This window comes from Bacillus rossius, chromosome 2 (genome assembly GCF_032445375.1).
Source record: "Bacillus rossius redtenbacheri isolate Brsri chromosome 2, Brsri_v3, whole genome shotgun sequence".
NCBI lineage: Eukaryota > Metazoa > Arthropoda > Insecta > Phasmatodea > Bacillidae > Bacillus > Bacillus rossius.
The window spans coordinates 130,106,077-130,125,422 of NC_086331.1; the positions used below are offsets into that span (position 1 = coordinate 130,106,077).

Consider the following 19,346-nt stretch of genomic DNA (forward strand, 5'->3'; position numbering starts at 1 on the left):
ACTCGATGACTTATATGCAGTCGCTGACAAAACATTTTTGTTGTATTCCAAAAGTTAAAACTTTTGCCCACTCTTATTTGTGTATTTTTATTATTTTAATATTTTACATATTTAAGGTATGTTACAAAAACTCCCTTGATTTGTTGATTTTAAAACTTAACATTTGAGAATTTTTTTTTCTAGCATTTATTTGGCATCTTCATAAAACATGTAAGTACGGTTTTTCAAAGCCACCAGCATGAATTCCGTGCAAACAATTTGTGCACTTTACTTTATGGCTCAACAAAGCTTAAAACTGTAAATAGTTTAGTAGTTTTCCTGGTGATTATAACGTTCAAAGCCATAATTTGTCATAAAAAATTTTAAAATTTTTACATCTGTGTATTTAATGTTTTTGTTCGGAAACACCTTAAATAGCACCATTTTGCGCTTTCAAATCCAAATTTTTCCGGGGGAGGACCCCCGGACCCCCCGCTTTAGGCTCGGGGTCCGTGAATGACAGGGCTGTTGTGTAATCTGGCACCACCAATACTGAAGTCCTGTGCACGCCTATGGTTAAGATGCTTGCAACTGCGGACATGTGGGGCCACGATGGTTGAGTGTTTGGCCTCCGTAGAGCAGTCGACAACACACCAGGCTCTGGGTTTGAATCCCGGGTAAGACATGGATGCAATTTGTGTTGTCTTAATACACCAAAAACCACAACTACAATTTCACAATGACTCGGGGTGACACAAAAACAATACAACATTAAGGGGAGAGGAGATTATTGGCACACTGGTGACTGTCAAAACTTGCAGTGTGCCTCCCATTAAAAAAAAGTGGCTGGACCACGCGCCTTCCACCAAGGCGATCTGGGTTCAATTCCCAGCGGAGTCAGACCGGACTTTATCTCAAAAGGGAAACATGGCGACCATAGACACTCCAGTATCCCCCACACATGAATTATGTCACTGTTCCACTCTGTCATCTGTATTGAACTTGAAGTCGACGAGACTTTGGGCTCACAACAACCGCCGACAAGGCATAAAGTTGTTGAAACACACCTCAGCAGCGACGGCGCAAGTGGCAGATATCGTGCGTGCCAGCGGAAGAGCACGTGAAGTGAAATGGCACACAGGCCAAACCGTGAACATGGACGCTGCAAATCTAGGACGCGGTGGACCAATAGGGGCGACGGAAGACTACCATACTGGAAAACTACCATAATGACAGTATTCCGCCTGGCCTCTTCGAAAAAGGCAGAAAAGTACCATAACTGAAAACTGCCATAATTTTAAAGGACGAGGTAGAATTCCGCCATGTTTTCTTATAAACTCCATGGAATAAGTATAGCTGATTTTCTCTCGAAGTAGTGTGAAGAATACATCGCTAGGTAGTGCTGTAAACCCCCTAGTTGTTTCTTAGGTTAACTTAAAAAGTTACAGATAGCGCTTTTGGCGGTGAATTTCTGTAGTTCCAGTCATAAATTAACTCAACAGATCGCGCACTAATAGAAACAAATGTTTCAAAAAATGGGTTATAGGAAGCAGCACTGTATACTTATAACTACGATCTGTAAAAATAAAAATATGGTAGTTTTCAATTATGGCACATTTCCTTCTGTTTTGACGGGGGTCGACGGAAGACTGCCATACTGGAAGACTACCATAATGGAAGACTGCCATAATGGAAGACTACCATAATCGAAGAATTCCGCCGGGGGGCGACAGAAAGGTGCCATAATGTAAAACTATCATAAGTTAAAACGCGACCATACAGTCCTAATACTCGAACGACATGATTAAATCATGTCTATTATCTTAGAAATAATTTGTATAAATAAGTAGCATACAAAGTCTTGTGATTCTAATTAATGTTTTAACTCCAGGTCACTAGTTGAAATTAAATGCACTCTAGTGACCGAAAATCACAATTACCTGACAACCGATGGTTATGTAAGTAAAATATTGCACGATTTATATCATATGTTTGAAATTCCACGACAGATTATCACCATCAGGTGTATAGTCATCTATAGTACTGAGGTGGCAATTTAATTGAGTTTATTTTACGTCATGTCTATCAAAGGAACGATAAACTAAATTTAAGCATGAATTATTTCACACAAAAATGTGTAAGTTACTTCATAATTAATAATACCCACATTATGTTTCTGTATTTAAAATAAAATTATATATTATTTCGTAATAATCTCAAAATATCAAGTATAGTATGTATGGAGAATTTAATTTCATAACGAAATTATATCTACTTAAGTTATTGAACTGAAGGAAAGGTTCGAACATAATAATTTAAAACAACAAAATTATAAGAAAAGTGAAATCTGTTGTAGGATATTTTTTTTTGCACAAAATATTTTTTTGGGCGAAAATAAACATACACAACCATTAAATGAACTTTTGATACTGTAACAGTTAAAACATAATACATGTTTTAAACTATTACAAGTATAAATATTACACATCCAAAATAAAAACACCGAATTCCAATTTTTGTTACAATTACAACTACAAATAATTAAATAGCGATGTCATTTGGATGTGCACAAATATTAAATAAAAAATTTCTGTAGTTGTGTACTCAAAGAAGTTCATGTTTATTAATCCCGATGATTTAATTAAGTTTCTGAGGGTTTCATTGTATGAAATAAAACATTTATGCTCCTGCTCAACCCTGATGTTAGCTATTACCAATAATTCTGTACTCAGGAGTACTTAAGTTCCAATAAAATATAGTTGTAATCAAATAATGTGAATATTTCTTAATAAGTAAGCAAATCTCACAAAACTAGTGTTATCTAAATTCTTAGTCTTCAGAAACTGATCGATTTAAGGTCAGTACTATCATTACCTATAATTCCGGCGATGTCAGTATGAAATGTATCTTTTGATTTGACATCTCCAACACGATCATTGAATTAGTACTTAATTTAAGATTTTGAAAATGCCTATTTGCAAACAGTTGTTTGAATAGCTTTCCAGTATTAGCTGCACATATTAAGCACGGTAAAAAAAAAAAAAAAAAAAAAAAAAAAAAAAAAAAAAAACAGAAGTGAAATAACAAGGTTAACTTTTCTGTGGCTTTAAAACCAAATAAATAAAATGTTATACAATAACTTCATGCTTGTAAGCACACACATATTTTAACTAAACATACTCTTTTAATATCCAACATTTCATTCAAAATAAATTTACCATCGACAGTGCAAGCTCTTTACATATTTTTTTACTAGTCTATATTTCTATATAATTATTGTGCAGCGGGGCTGTAAGTTTTTTTTGCAGGAAATAAACTGAAAAATTGCCAGACTAGTTATACAAGTTATATTTCACTGTTATGAAAATACATAATTCATGCTGAACGAACAACATAAGAACACATAAATTTGTTCGTTACCGAGGTCAGATCGTACTTCACGTGTTAATGACACACGAAACTACATAATGTCAGTGTTAAGAAGACTGCAAGTATCCGCTCTACCACTCTGGTTCTGGGGTAGAGCGCCTGCCTTGTGACTTGTAGGACCCGGGTTCGCGCCCCGGCTCCTCCAAGGCGGATTGCCCAGACAAAATGGTGGCATTTTCTCTGGTAGGAATACAATCCCTTGTAACAAGTTAGGCTACCAAAGAAACGGTGGGTGGAACAGAAAAAAACCTTCCAGGTGGCTTCCAAATGGGGAGCCCGTTTCTTTTCTTGGGCTCCCCATGCGGTGGCCATTCCGGGGGTTTCTCCGGGGGAACGGAGTTTTGCAAAAATATATATATATTTTTTTTAGTTTTATAGCGTTTTAGTAACTGTAGCATTATCATTCCAACATGTTATAAATAAATCTCAAACAAACATTTTTAAAAATTTTGCTTTTGTACATAAAATATTAGAATTAAGTGTGTATCAGTCAGTGAGTTGTGTGTTCAACCATTTATCGGTATATATATTTTTTAAGTATTATTGACAGTTATTTTATTTACAGTTATATTATTTTGTAAGTAAATTACTCTGAAATAATGCAGAATATGTTAGGTGTTAATGTTTTATTCGTTTAAAGTTACATACAGTACGGCTTTCGTTAACAAACTTATAACAACAAAGTGTAATTAACTCACTAAAGCGAAATCTGTTTAGGTCAAATAAACGACTTTTGCTGCTCGGGGCCATGTATGGTTCTAGAGTAATTGTTTTATAAAAATGTATTTTCTTTAAATTTTCGTGCTTTGTTCCGAGGAATACTTCTGAAAAATTTCCCCGATTAAAAATTTTCACGCTTTTAAAAATATTAACGTCCAAGGTCTTGTTATTTAGTACAGTTTAAGAATTAGAATTCTGGTTTCAAGAACTACTGAGGTACCATATTTAAATTTAAATAGCTGTTAACATAATTTTAAGCATAGCTTGTGATTTCCGTCAAAAACAAACACTATGTTTTATATTATAGCTTTAAGAACTGACATTTTCAAAGAGATTTTTTAAAATAAATTAATTTAAATGAGTGTAATTGAAAAATTATATTATTTTTGGATTCAGCTTAGTAGTGTTAGTAACTTTTTATTTCTGTAAGTCCTAACCTAATTGTTACTAAAATAAATTTTTAACCTTACATAATATATTTTTTTTTGCAGAATACATCTTTTAACATTCCCGCCGAAGTTCTGATGGAAATAAAGAATCAAACAAAAGTCAGGATATTTTTTGTGTCCTTTACAAACAGCAAATTCTTCAGAACATCAACAAATGTGGATAAATATAAGTACAGCGGTCAAGAAGAGAAATTACAGTTTACTGATCAGCGTGTAATAACAGCAACTATTCTCAACAATAGTATGATTAATCTTTCAGAAGCTGTTACATACACTTTGCCTAATTTGTATGGAAAACTCAAACAAATCTGTGTGTATTGGGATCCAGAAAGTAAGTGTACCATAAATACCGTCACTCGTGTTACATACAGTTTTAATAGTAATATTAGAACTTTGTTGATATGAGCACATATCACAACAATATACATTTATGTTATTTAATAGAAATTAACAAGATTTTCGTAAAAAAAAATGTATGGCGTATTTTAACATAAATAAATTTCTCCATTAGTTTCTATCAGAATATTGCAAAAAAAAATATTAAAAGTTATTGTTTGAAGCCTAGCGAGCTTATGTTGAACGGTTTTCAACCAAAATTACGATTAATAAGATGATAGTATAATAATCCAATCAAATTATAATTTGTTATGGTTACTTTCATTGAGACCAACTTTCAGTGCCCTGTTACAAATACGGAAAAACTTGAAAAACCTTTCTCTTCCCTTGCGTAGCTCTTTGTGGTAATTACTCCTCCAAAATCAAGAAAACGAATTAGGGATCCACGGAGAACATTAACCATACCAGAGTATTGAACAAGCCATGAATCAAATTAATTTGAAAATCCGTCGAAATAAATTTATACTTGTATGAAGACAGTTTTGACTCATAAGCATTAAGAAAATATTATTCTAATCTAATTTTTACAAATTTCTCTAAACTCATGTATGAAAAAAGAAACACTTTACAATATAACAAAATGTGCCAACGTTTGCTGGTGGAGCGAATGGTAGAACAATGGACTGGTCCTCCCGATTTTGGATTTTACACAGTTTCCCGAGATCACTCCAGGCGAATTGTGGGCTGTTCACTTACCCATTACTTTCCAATTATCCATGATTTTGAGTGTGTATAGCCATCTCTGATGGTCTTGTGGTCTACTAGACGTTAAACCCAAATATAATTGGTAATAAAAAATTATGTATTACCGGACTATGCAACTCATTTTCTCTCAGATGTGATAAATCAAAATGTTTATGATTGATAAACAATACACCGCTTAAATGTTAAGTCACCAAAGCCAACATAGAATGAACATTGAAATAAAATTTGCAAAATTTAATAATTGGCCAAAGTATTATTAAGAGTAGGGAGCACACCACATCTGGACCACACAATGAGTGAATTAAAAAACCATTAATCTCAATTAGTCACCCCCTTCTGCCAACCTCCCCTTCCTCAATAAATAAGTGTAAAATGAGTACCCATCAATCTCAATTATAGTGGATTGCTCATATCATGACTAACAATTTTAAATTAATAAATGGTGGTTTCCATGGGTGTTGGTGAGTGTCTTTCTGCCTTGTGAAGGGGGCCGTAATCGCTTGTCTTGTGTCAAACCCTGTTCCTATCTCTCGTAATTTTGAATTAGAAATTTCCCTTTCAATACTGGCTGTGTGGTTGGGTTTTTCAGAATGATTTGCCACCTAATTTTAAAGTAAGAACAAAGGGATTTTAGTTTGTTTTTTTCAGTTAGGCCACTGTCTTGAATGATATGGTTTTCAAATGTAAGTAGCTGGAGGATATTATCTTCAAATGGATGAACATGTAGTAAAAATATGTATTTATTATTATTTTAATTACTTGTATAAATCAGTATTATCAAACAGTGTTATGTGAGTATTTTCTTCTGTGTAAATAAATATTTTTGCTGGTATATTGCTTATCTTGCAAAGTTTTTATGTTGGAGTTATTAGTTATTTATTTCAGTTGTGCGTGCATACAATATTCCTATTTTAGTGGCGTGTTGTCTCTTTTTTTTTAAGTCAAGATATGTTGCAAGGAAGTATAGCTGTTTTTGCGAAAAGGGGCTTATTTTGTTTGGTTAACTAAATCACACGCTGTGACTAACATTCTTACATATGCCGAATGCTAACTGCATATGGATGCACTTATTAATGTATTTAAATACATATTTTTTTAAATAAATAACTTGTCTTTTTTAAGGAGGCTTGCTTAAACAGTGGGAGGGTAAAGAGAGAGAGAGTAGATTATATGTTTTGCACTAAACATCTCCACACTCCTGTTTTTCACCCCTTTTCTGATACTTAGAATTTTTTAATATTTAATATGAGTTTTTCTCCATCTTTGAGGCCCAACGGCATTTTGCCCTCTTAGGGTGGTATTCTAAGATATTCGAATAAGGTAGCATCTAAGCACTACCTTGTTGTGATACAACTTTAACCAAACTCTCAGACCGTATTCCAAAACGTGTACAAACCCAATCCCTGTTAGGTAATGAAAATGCAACTGTTTTAATAAATTGTGCCTTGCACGAGAAAAGAAACTGGTTTCAGTGCATTATAGCGGACATTTGGCAACCATCGATACATTTGTTACGCCAAATAGCAGCACTATCGTGCGATTAAAATGTGTAATTTAAATTTTCTCAAGTACTTTTAAAGTTGCGATTATTTCTTGTTATGACCATTAAAGTGTACAAAATGTATTCCAGAATGGTTTCGCTATCATAAAGTCTCATTTGGTACACCAACATGCTTGGTACGTCCCCCGATTATCATAAAAATGACTATATATGAGTTAATGGCGCCAGATTCGATTCAGCCATCTGGACGAAATAAACGAAAGAGTGAGCTCTGCACATGCGCGTAATTTTGGCAAAAGAATGGCAACGGATAGGACAAAAAAAATCGTTTGCCCAAAAATAAGGGACTGGACATGTCCTATCGTGCACTAGGAATATGGTTAGGGTACAAGTGCAGCATATTCAAAACATAAACCTTTACTTTTGTGTCTTGGAATACCGACCTTGGTGAGGTTGGCTATGAGTGCGATCGACAATGTGTAGTTTTGTGCATTTGGCTCTGCTGTGGATAGTTGGCGGGGACGGGGTACTGTTGTGATAGGGGCCAGTGTCTATCCCTCTGATGGATTGTCAGGGAAAGAAGGTGGGAATTGCGATCGTGAGAACCTACGCTCTTTCTGAAGGCGGGGAGGGAGATACTGCGAGGAGCGTGTAGGAGCAAAGTGCAGTGTGTTATCATCGATTGAGTGCTATTATTGCAATTTAGATATTTTTTCCTATGTCTTCCACGATAATCGGGACTTTGCTGGAGCTAGTGTGCATTGTTAACGATGCATTATAAAGATTAACTGCGGAGATTCTGGACGCTTTTTTCGCCTGCATCGACTGCCATTCTGTATGCAAGCATTGCTGGGACTGGTGCTGCGATTGAGGTGTATGTTGAAAAATGTGGCAGAACCATTCATCATTTTTAGTGGTGGTGTGGAGAGTTCAAATGAGAGTCAACCTCTGAGATTACAGATGAAAATAGGAATTTTTTATATTATAATATTATTTTTAAGCATTTATTGAGTAACAAAGTATAAAAGTTTATTTTTTTTCTGTATGTTATTTACTTCAAATCCTTGTCAAATTAAAATAATAATGCTTATTTTTATCTGCATAGTGCCGAAGAGCCTTAATTGAAGTGAAAGTGCATCTCAATGTGATGGCGATTGCTAAGGCGAGTGTTCGATGCTACTATGATATTGCGTGTGTTGTTGGTCCAAGAAATTGGTTAAGTGACACAGGCCTGTAATCGCAGCAATCGCATATGCATGTATATGTGGCGGGGTTGTCTAGACATTGGAGTGTAGGCTACTTGTAATCTCAAGTTCTTTTTCTGTAATGTGAATGCTAGTGTTATGTTCAAATATATTTACACATTAAATATCAATTAAAATTTTATTAATTCCTAGTTATTCCACATTGGATTTTGTTTTTTCCTGCAGCAAAGACTAGTGAATAAACACATTTATTGCTCAGCACATATGCCTATTATAATATTAATATACTTTTTAACATAATTATTTTTCATTATAATTACACTTTTAAAATGTAGACGACTAAACCGAGCCGGGATAATGAGACTTGCACAGAGGACCTACATAGTCTTCCACATTTCAGGTTACTCTAGTGATGTTCGCCAACACTTTAATATTCTCTCTCACCAAAGATATGATTCTTTTCAACAGAGTTATTTCCAACATGATATCATCAACCCTTAAACACTCTTATATTTGTCTGCTCCTCCTTCCAACCTTTCATTTGTATACCCACGAAACATTCTTCCATCAGTTCATACAGTCCCTCCTTGCACATTTCCCTCATTCTTTCACTAATTCGCTTCTTTGCTAATCTTGTTGACTCCATTTCTTCGATATATTAAACATATAATTTCATATTTCTCCAAGAATGTGGTCAAGATGGCCACCAACACTTTAAAACTCTCATATTTGTCTTCCACTCCTTTCACCCTGTAATATGCCTCGCCAAATTTCATCACCCTTCTCCTTATCTACCGTCCTTCTCCTTTACTAATCTTGTACACTTTATTTCATCCTCTTATTCTCAACTAGACTCGTGGTCTTGTGGTCAGCATGCTCGCTCAACGACTTTGAGATCACGCTGCTCTCGTAGTTCAAAACCCACCAGCCACACTCACGATTGAATGGAAATCTAAAAAAAATCAGTAATGTGCGGTGATGGTGGCGCCATCCAACAGCAACGCCTTCAACCGCGTGTGACATCATCAGGACGCTACCAGTGCCACCTAGCAAAGAGCTTCGGAACTTATTGTTCAACATGGCCGACAATACCGACACATTCCAACAAAGTTCGGCACAAAGGTTGGGCTTGTGTGTGCGGAAGGTGATGAGAACGCCTCTAGAAACCAATCAATAGCGTGACTAAAGGAGAAGTTGTGGAAAAAAAATAACACTTCGAAAGTAATTGAGAGGTAGGTGTGGAGTGCTAATTTGGATTGATGGTATGAGTAATTGACTATAATTGAGATTTATGAGTACATAATTGACACTCATTGATAGGGTCGAAGAATAATTAAAATTAATGTTTTTTTTTTAATTGGAACATTGTGTGATTCAGAATTGATATGCTCCTTCTACCGAAATTTCATCATAATAATTGAAATATTATGTTTACTTAGAACTGTCTCTTATCTATAAATAGTGTTTTTTCTTGCGAAAATGTATCGACACTAGAGTATATGATTTGTATACGCCTATATTTATGACTTGTATAGCAGAGTAATAAATAACTTAATTTTATATACTAGCCTAGCTGTGCACCATCCATTGGAAATCCGATTTCTGTTCACCACTACTATTGTGGGTTTATATTTAAAACAGGCATTGAAACCATTAAATGCTAAAAATGAAAATGTCCATGGAAATCAGAGCCCGAGACATTCGAATTGATCAGAAATAAAAATATCTTCATTTTAAACTGTGGAATTCAGTCACCGAAAGAATAGGCACAAATTAATTTCTTCTAGGTTGTAGTCAGCATAAAAAGAACTGGAGACATTTTAATTTCAGGTATGCTCTGTGTTGGCTGGTCGGATGCCCAGTTCTGATCTCGTGACGTTTATACTTGCAGCTCAAGCATGGCACGAGGACGGTCTGACGACCAATCAGAGCGAGCATGTCGTCAACTGCTACTCCTCCCACATGACTGTGTTCTCTGTGCGCGTGGACGGCGGTCGAGGCTCAGCGAGCAGCGAGTACGTCGGACTGACCTACCTCGCCTACCTCGGCTCGGCCTGTGGCATTCTGATCCTCGCCGTCGCCATCGGCACCCTCACCTTCTCAAGGTCACCACCCCTGCACTTCACCTTCTCACGCCAGACTAGTTGGTCTGCCAGCTAAACACATGTCACCATGGCCCCCACAAGGGTGGGACTGGAGGGGACCGTGTTTATATATTATACATACATACTCGCTGTGGTTATTCTAGAGTAAAATAATCTTATAAATAAATCTTAGTTTGGACTTATAAAATAGAAAACGTAATTGTAACCTATATTTTCAGGTTAAATAACATTCTAAACAGAGTGTAGGTAAAAAATAACCGTACAATCTCCGATCCTGGGATGGGGAGGGGTTGCGTCTCCGATCATGGGTTGTGGATGGGTGGCGTCTCCGATCCTGGGTTGGGGAGGGGTGGCGTCTCCGATCCTGGGATGGGGAGGGGTGGCGTCTCCGATCCTGGGATGGGGAGGGGCGGCGTCTCCGATCCTGGGTTGGGGAGGGGCGGCGTCTCCGATCCTGGGATGGGGAGGGGCGGCGTCTCCGATCCTGGGTTGGGGAGGGGCGGCGTCTCCGATCATGGGTTGGGGAGGGGTGGCGTCTCCGATCCTGGGATGGGGAGGGATGGCGTCTCCGATCCTGGGATGGGGAAAGGTGGCGTCTCCGATCCTGGGATGGGGAGGGGTGGCGTCTCCGATCCTGGGATGGGGACGGGTGGCGTCTCCGATCCTGGGATGGGGAGGGGTGGCGTCTCCGATCCTGGGATGGGGAGGGGTGGCGTCTCCGATCCTGGGATGGGGAGGGATGGCGTCTCCGATCCTGGGATGGGGAAAGGTGGCATCTCCGATCCTGGGATGGGGAGGGGTGGCGTCTCCGATCCTGGGTTGGGGAGGGGTGGCGTCTCCGATCCTGGGTTGGGGAGGGGTGGCGTCTCCGATCCTGGGTTGGGGAGGGGTGGCGTCTCCGATCCTGGGATGGGGAGGGGTGGCGTCTCCGATCCTGGGATGGGGAGGGGTGGCGTCTCCGATCCTGGGATGGGGAGGGGTGGCGTCTCCGATCCTGGGTTAGGGAGGGGTGGCGTCTCCGATCCTGGGTTGGGGAGGGGTGGCGTCTCCGATCCTGGGATGGGGACGGGTGGCGTCTCCGATCCTGGGATGGGGAGGGGTGGCGTCTCCGATCCTGGGATGGGGAGGGGTGGCGTCTCCGATCCTGGGATGGGGAGGGGCGGCGTCTCCGATCCTGGGTTGTGGATGGGTGGCGTCTCCGATCCTGGGATGGGGAAAGGTGGCGTCTCCGATCCTGGGATGGGGACGGGTGGCGTCTCCGATCCTGGGATGGGGAGGGGTGGCGTCTCCGATCCTGGGATGAGGAGGGGTGGCGTCTCCGATCCTGGGATGGGGAGGGATGGCGTCTCCGATCCTGGGATGGGGAAAGGTGGCATCTCCGATCCTGGGATGGGGAGGGGTGGCGTCTCCGATCCTGGGATGGGGAGGGGCGGCGTCTCCGATCCTGGGATGGGGAGGGGTGGCGTCTCCGATCCTGGGATGGGGAAAGGTGGCATCTCCGATTCTGGGATGGGGAGGGGTGGCGTCTCCGATCCTGGGTTGGGGAGGGGTGGCGTCTCCGATCCTGGGATGGGGAGGGGTGGCGTCTCCGATCCTGGGATGGAGAGGGGTGGCGTCTCCGATCCTGGGATGGGGAGGGGTGGCGTCTCCGATCCTGGGTTGGGGAGGGGTGGCGTCTCCGATCCTGGGATGGGGACGGGTGGCGTCTCCGATCCTGGGATGGGGAGGGGTGGCGTCTCCGATCCTGGGATGGGGAGGGGTGGCGTCTCCGATCCTGGGATGGGGAGGGGTGGCGTCTCCGATCCTGGGATGGGGAAAGGTGGCGTCTCCGATCTTGGGATGGGGAGGGGTGGCGTCTCCGATCCTGGGATGGGGAGGGATGGCGTCTCCGATCCTGGGTTGGGGAGGGGTGGCGTCTCCTATCCTGGGTTGGGGAGGGGTGGCGTCTCCGATCCTGGGATGGGGAGGGGTGGCGTCTCCGAACCTGGGATGGGGAGGGGTGGCGTCTTCGATCCTGGGTTGGGGAGGGGTGGCGTCTCCGATCCTGGGTTGGGGAGGAGTGGCGTCTCCGATCCTGGGATGGGGACGGGTGGCGTCTCCGATCCTGGGATGGGGAGGGGTGGCGTCTCCGATCCTGGGATGGGGAAAGGTGGCGTCTCCGATCCTGGGATGGGGAGGGGTGGCGTCTCCGATCCTGGGATGGGGAGGGGTGGCGTCTCCGATCCTGGGTTGGGGAGGGGTGGCGTCTCCGATCCTGGGATGGGGAGGGGTGGCGTCTCCGATCCTGGGTTGGGGAGGGGTGGCGTCTCCGATCCTGGGATGGGGAGGGGTGGCGTCTCCGATCCTGGGATGGGGAGGGGTGGCGTCTCCGATCCTGGGTTGGGGAGGAGTGGCGTCTCCGATCCTGGGATGGGGAGGGGTGGCGTCTCCGATCCTGGGATGGGGAGGGGTGGCGTCTCCGATCCTGGGATGGGGAGGGGTGGCGTCTCCGATCCTGGGTTGGGGAGGGGTGGCGTCTCCGATCCTGGGATGGGGAGGGGTGCCGTCTCCGATCCTGGGTTGGGGAGGGGTGGCGTCTCCGATCCTGGGATGGGGAGGGGTGGCGTCTCCGATCCTGGGTTGGGGAGGGGTGGCGTCTCCGATCCTGGGATGGGGAGGGGTGGCGTCTCCGATCCTGGGTTGGGGAGGGGTGGCGTCTCCGATCCTGGGATGGGGAGGGGTGGCGTCTCCGATCCTGGGTAGGGGAGGGGTGGCGTCTCCGATCCTGGGATGGGGAGGGGTGGCGTCTCCGATCCTGGGATGGGGAGGGGTGGCGTCTCCGATCCTGGGATGGGGAGGGGTGGCGTCTCCGATCCTGGGTTGGGGAGAGGTGGCGTCTCCGATCCTGGGATGGGGAGGGGTGGCGTCTCCGATCCTGGGATGGGGAGGGGTGGCGTCTCCGATCCTGGGATGGGGAGGGGTGGCGTCTCCGATCCTGGGATGGGGAGGGGTGGCGTCTCCGATCCTGGGATGGGGAGGGGTGGCGTCTCCGATCCTGGGTTGGGGAGGGGTGGCGTCTCCGATCCTGGGATGGGGAGGGGTGGCGTCTCCGATCCTGGGTTGGGGAGGGGTGGCGTCTCCGATCCTGGGATGGGGAGGGGTGGCGTCTCCGATCCTGGGATGGGGAGGGGTGGCGTCTCCGATCCTGGGATGGGGAGGGGTGGCGTCTCCGATCCTGGGATGGGGAGGGGTGGCGTCTCCGATCCTGGGATGGGGAGGGGTGGCGTCTCCGATCCTGGAATGGGGAGGGGTGGCGTCTCCGATCCTGGGATGGGGAGGGGTGGCGTCTCCGATCCTGGGATGGGGAAAGGTGGCGTCTCCGATCCTGGGATGGGGAGGGGTGGCGTCTCCGATCCTGGGATGGGGAGGGGTGGCGTCTCCGATCCTGGTATGGGGAAAGGTGGCGTCTCCGATCCTGGGATGGGGAGGGGTGGCGTCTCCGATCCTGGGTTGGGGAGGGGTGGCGTCTCCGATCCTGGGATGGGGAGGGGTGGCGTCTAAGATCCTGGGATGGGGAGGGGTGGCGTCTCCGATCCTGGGTTGGGGAGGGGTGGCGTCTAAGATCATGGGTTGGGGAGGGGTGGCGTCTCCGATCCTGGGTTGGGGAGGGGTGGCGTCTCCGATCCTGGGATGGGGAGGGGCGGCGTCTCCGATCCTGGGTTGGAGAGGGGTGGCGTCTCCGATCCTGGGATGGGGAGGGGTGGCGTCTCCGATCCTGGGATGGGGAAAGGTGGCGTCTCCGATCCTGGGATGGGGAGGGGTGGCGTCTCCGATCCTGGGTTGGGGAGGGGTGGCGTCTCCGATCCTGGGATGGGGAGGGGTGGCGTCTCCGATCCTGGGATGGGGAGGGGTGGCGTCTCCGATCCTGGGATGGGGAGGGGCGGCGTCTCCGATCCTGGGTTGGGGAGGGGTGGCGTCTCCGATCCTGGGTTGGGGAGGGGTGGCGTCTCCGATCCTGGAATGGGGAGGGGTGGCGTCTCCGATCCTGGGATGGGGAAAGGTGGCGTCTCCGATCCTGGGATGGGGAGGGGTGGCGTCTCCGATCCTGGGTTGGGGAGGGGTGGCGTCTCCGATCCTGGGATGGGGAGGGGCGGCGTCTCCGATCCTGGGTTGGGGAGGGGTGGCGTCTCCGATCCTGGGATGGGGAGGGGTGGCGTCTCCGATCCTGGGATGGGGAAAGGTGGCGTCTCCGATCCTGGGATGGGGAGGGGTGGCGTCTCCGATCCTGGGATGGGGAGGGGTGGCGTCTCCGATCCTGGGATGGGGAGGGGCGGCGTCTCCGATCCTGGGATGGGGAGGGGTGGCGTCTCCGATCCTGGGTTGGGGAAGGGCGGCGTCTCCGATCCTGGGATGGGGAGGGGTGGCGTCTCCGATCCTGGGATGGGGAGGGGTGGCGTCTCCGATCCTGGGATGGGGAAAGGTGACGTCTCCGATCCTGGGATGGGGAGGGGTGGCGTCTCCGATTATGGGATGGGGAAAGGTGGCGTCTCCGATCCTGGGATGGGGAGGGGTGGCGTCTCCGATCCTGGGATGGGGAGGGGTGGCGTCTCCGATCCTGGGATGGGGAAAGGTGGCGTCTCCGATCCTGGGATGGGGAGGGGTGGCGTCTCCGATCCTGGGATGGGGAAGGGTGGCGTCTCCGATCCTGGGATGGGGAGCGGTGGCGTCTCCGATCCTAGGATGGGGAGGGGTGGCGTCTCCGATCCTGGGATAAGGAGGGGTGGCGTCTCCGATCCTGGGATGGGGAGCGGTGGCGTCTCCGATCCTGGGTTGGGGAGGGGTGGCGTCTCCGATCCTGGGATGGGGAGGGGTGGCGTCTCCGATCCTGGGTTGGGGAGGGGTGGCGTTTCCGATCCTGGGATGGGGAGGGGTGGCGTCTCCGATCCTGGGATGGTGAGGGGTGGCGTCTTCGATCCTGGGTTGGGGAGGGATGGCGTCTCCGATCCTGGGATGGGGAGGGGTGGCGTCTACAATCCTGGGTTGGGGAGGGGTGGCGTCTCCGATCCTGGGTTGGGGAGGGGTGGCGTCTCCGATCCTGGGATGGGGAGGGGCGGCGTCTCCGATCCTGGGATGGGGAGGGGTGGCGTCTCTGATCCTGGGTTGGGGAGGGGTGGCGTCTCCGATCCTGGGATGGGGAGGGGCGGCGTCTCCGATCCTGGGATGGGGTGGGGCGGCGTCTCCGATCCTGGGTTGGGGAGGGGTGGCGTCTCCGATCCTGGGTCCAGGGCCCGCAATTGAATGTGGGGGCCATGCATGTCATCCAATACACTGGTCTCGTGGGTAATGTGTGTAATGTGTTATTTTCTACCCTGAACATGTAGTATACAAGATTTTACAGGTATTGTACAGGTAGTTTGTTAGTAAACGCGCCTAAATTATTTCTGGAGGTTGTTCCGAGTGGATATTTAGAAATAGTTTAAACAAGTCACCTTCATACGACCTTAAAATGCTAAAAGTGATATTCATCACCCTTAAAAACCCATGTTATGAATGGTTTTTGTGTAAAAAAAATCGGAAATAGTTTGAATTTAAATTACAACGTCTAAGAAAGATTTTTTTTCAACAATTTATTCACACTGTTTTCACATTTTTAACTTACCTAACCAACTTCGTCAAGATTGTTGATGGAAAATTTGCTATCAACTTGGGGAAAAACAAACGAAAAACCCAATTCCTACCTTTTACTTTTTGAGCACCAAATTGATTTATTTCAAGAACTTACTCTTGAAAAATGTGATTTTCTGGGAATTAGTTGGGGGAAACTGTGAAGTAAAAGGTTTTGATAAATTCACACACATGTCTGAAAATAAGTGCTGGAATGTAGAAGTGCGTGGTTTATGAAGAACGGAGTTACACAGTAATGACACGGTATTTGACGTATGCGATGTTGGACTTAAAATTCACTGAAAAACCCTACCAAAATTACAACAGATATATAAACAGAATCCAAGAGAAATTTTCTGTTGTATCCATTGCGGGTTTTGGACGCTTTCTGTTGTTTTCTATTGAAATTCTGTGTATTTCAGTATTACCAATTTATCAAGGTATTGAACTATAATTTTTGTTCTCAACACGCTCACACATACACACCAACACACGCATATATATATATATATATATATATATATATATATATATATATATATAAGTATTTCTACTGTACATTATATTACTGTATATTAAATATCTATTCACTTTCCACATTTTTTAATGAAAACGACAAACTTTTATTGATGGCACTTCTACTAGCATAATAACGAAGACATAAATAACTTTATCATAAATATCACCAGAGCAAAACATAACGAAAACAAAACACCAAAAACTTTCATGTAAACAAATGTTGTAATTTTAACCGTGCATAGCAATAAATCAGTATGTTTATATTTTAAAATCACTTTTACTGAGTTAAAAATGCATCATTTCTTGAATAAGAAAATAATAATACTTAAATTTTTTTAAGTGGTTTTGTGTAAAGTAGGCTAATTAGTTTTGAATTAGAATATTACGTATGAAAATAAAATGATCTCGCTTTTTGCATCGACGATGCAGATTCAAAAAAATTCTTTATTCCGTGCTTAGACGTGTAAAACAGAAAAAAATACAGATTTTCAGTGTGACGTGTAATTTCTCAACTATGGATATATTTAAGAACCTATTGTTTAAATCATTAACTTGTCTGTCACTATTTCAATGTCAGATAAATGTTTAAGTTACTCTTATAAAAGATAAAATAGTAATTGTTTGTCGCCACATTATTTTTGTAGACATTACAGATTATAAAAGTAATTAAATGTAATAAACTCCAAATAAATATGTCAGAACAAATTTAAAAAATACTTGAGTTCTTCTTTTTAAATTTTTTAAACCCTTATTTTAACAAACTTGACAATTTGAAAAAAAAAATTAACTTTCAGTTCTCTAGAGCCATGCAGGTAAACTTTGAAACAATGATAGTCTTTATGTGTTAATTAACCACAAGTTTAATATTTTTTGTACAATGATTCGTGTACATTGAACTAAGTTATCTTTACCAAGCCATAACAAAATAATTAAATATGAGTTTACAATAAAAAAAAACAATCATTTTACATTCATAACTGAATTTTAAATATGAGCTTGAAATAACTTATATTACAAAGGTGTTAAATAAGATATTTTTATTTATTTTTCACAGGAACTTGAATGTTACACACACAGGAAGAATATTTGTGAACCTATGCGTGTCTCTCATCTTGACCAACCTGTCGTTCTTGACGTTGGCTTTCAAAGACTACGTGACTCTGGTTGATTTCTGCACTGGCGCAGCCTTGCTGAACCACTATTTGGTCCCCGTCTGCCTCATATGGATGGTGTTCGTTGCGTTCGACATGTATTGTGCCACAACCAACGCCACTGAAATACACGGACAAAGTTTCATGCTTAAGAAGATATTCTTTGCATGGAGTAAGTACAAACATCTGTGAAATAAGTAATGATTACAGTCCCCGAAAATTTCGCGGATTCATTTAGTCGCAAGCTAGAATGCAAACCTTCACACTCCCGCACTGTGTTCATGATTGGCACGCAGTTGTTTGGACACGCCCCTCTACGACCGCGAGCCAATCATGCCCAGCTAGGAGAGAAGTAAGCGAATCAGGTAGTGCCTAATAACAAGTATAAAAATGTTCTCGCTAAGAAATCAACAAATGGGAAAGTAAAAATGGGTCGAGCACACCTATAACTTTGAATTCTATCCTGAGGCCAGAAGAATCCGCGAAATTTCCGGGTCTCTAGTAATGATAATATTCAAAGTGTAAAGTATATGTAAATAATTGTTTTATTATAAGTGTTTCAATATTAAGTTATTATTATTGTCAGTTATATTTTCAAAAATCTTCGCAGGATGTCATATTTTCCATTTTTAAAAACTGTTATAAAACATTCTGTTATCCTTGCAATATTTTTTTTTTTTTTTTAAGTTTAGGTTGTTATACACGGTGTCTTTATTTTGATTTTATCTAGGTATGGGATAACATTTTCTGGGAACACACAAAGTTATCTCTCAAATGCTCCCTTTATGCCAATGAATTGACTTGGTAAAAGTGGTAAGAGTCAGTCTGCTTGTGGACACCATGGATGAAGTATGTAATTTTCCTTTAAAGGCCCTCCTCGTGTTTGAACCAAGAACTCCAACGTCCATTGTGCAAGTAGACACGTACAGGCTTTTTTAATTTATTTTTGACGTGACAACGTCTAATAAATCGATGAACGCCGGCTGCACGCACGAAAAAGTGTCCCGTTACGCGCACTGTCCCGTTACGCTGTGTCCCGTTACGCTCATTGTGCGCTTGCGCCGCATCTATCTCTCTTCCACTCGATTGGAACAACCATAGATTTGACTTTTTCGAGGCACATTATACTTGAAACACTCCCATTAGTTTCCTACTCATCGTCCTATCCTTAACAGAATAACACATATTGGAAGAAGTTAAATAGCAAACATGTATAAAAGTTATAGTTAGAATAATATCTTCGTTAAAGTAATAAATATAGGTATTTGAATTAATGAGTGCAAATAAAAGTAAATTTATCAATGAAATTGTAGATTTCATTTCACTCCTTCTTTGTATCCATACAAAATAGTGATAATTCAATAAAAATGATTCAATTTTATTCATAAAAGTATGCAATCATTTCATCAATGTTTTGTTATGACGTCACATTAAACTATCGTCCGTAAACCGACTTTATAGACAACCAATTTTTTTTTTTATTTGAATGTAATGTCAAATTATGTAAAGCTAGCGATTATAACGTTATCTAAGGCGACCTCCGT

General features: G+C 43.4%; 1 protein-coding gene across 1 annotated transcript in view; it reads left to right on the forward strand.

Moving 5' to 3' along the window:
* LOC134528995 (uncharacterized) overlaps nt 1-19,346 on the forward strand; it is a 92,692-nt gene that overhangs the window by 64,474 nt on the left and 8,872 nt on the right. Inside the window, exons 12-14 of the mRNA XM_063362662.1 lie at nt 4,620-4,908; nt 10,276-10,489; nt 17,706-17,974. Coding sequence (XP_063218732.1) covers nt 4,620-4,908; nt 10,276-10,489; nt 17,706-17,974 — 772 coding nt within the window. The remainder of the gene's footprint in view (nt 1-4,619; nt 4,909-10,275; nt 10,490-17,705; nt 17,975-19,346) is intronic.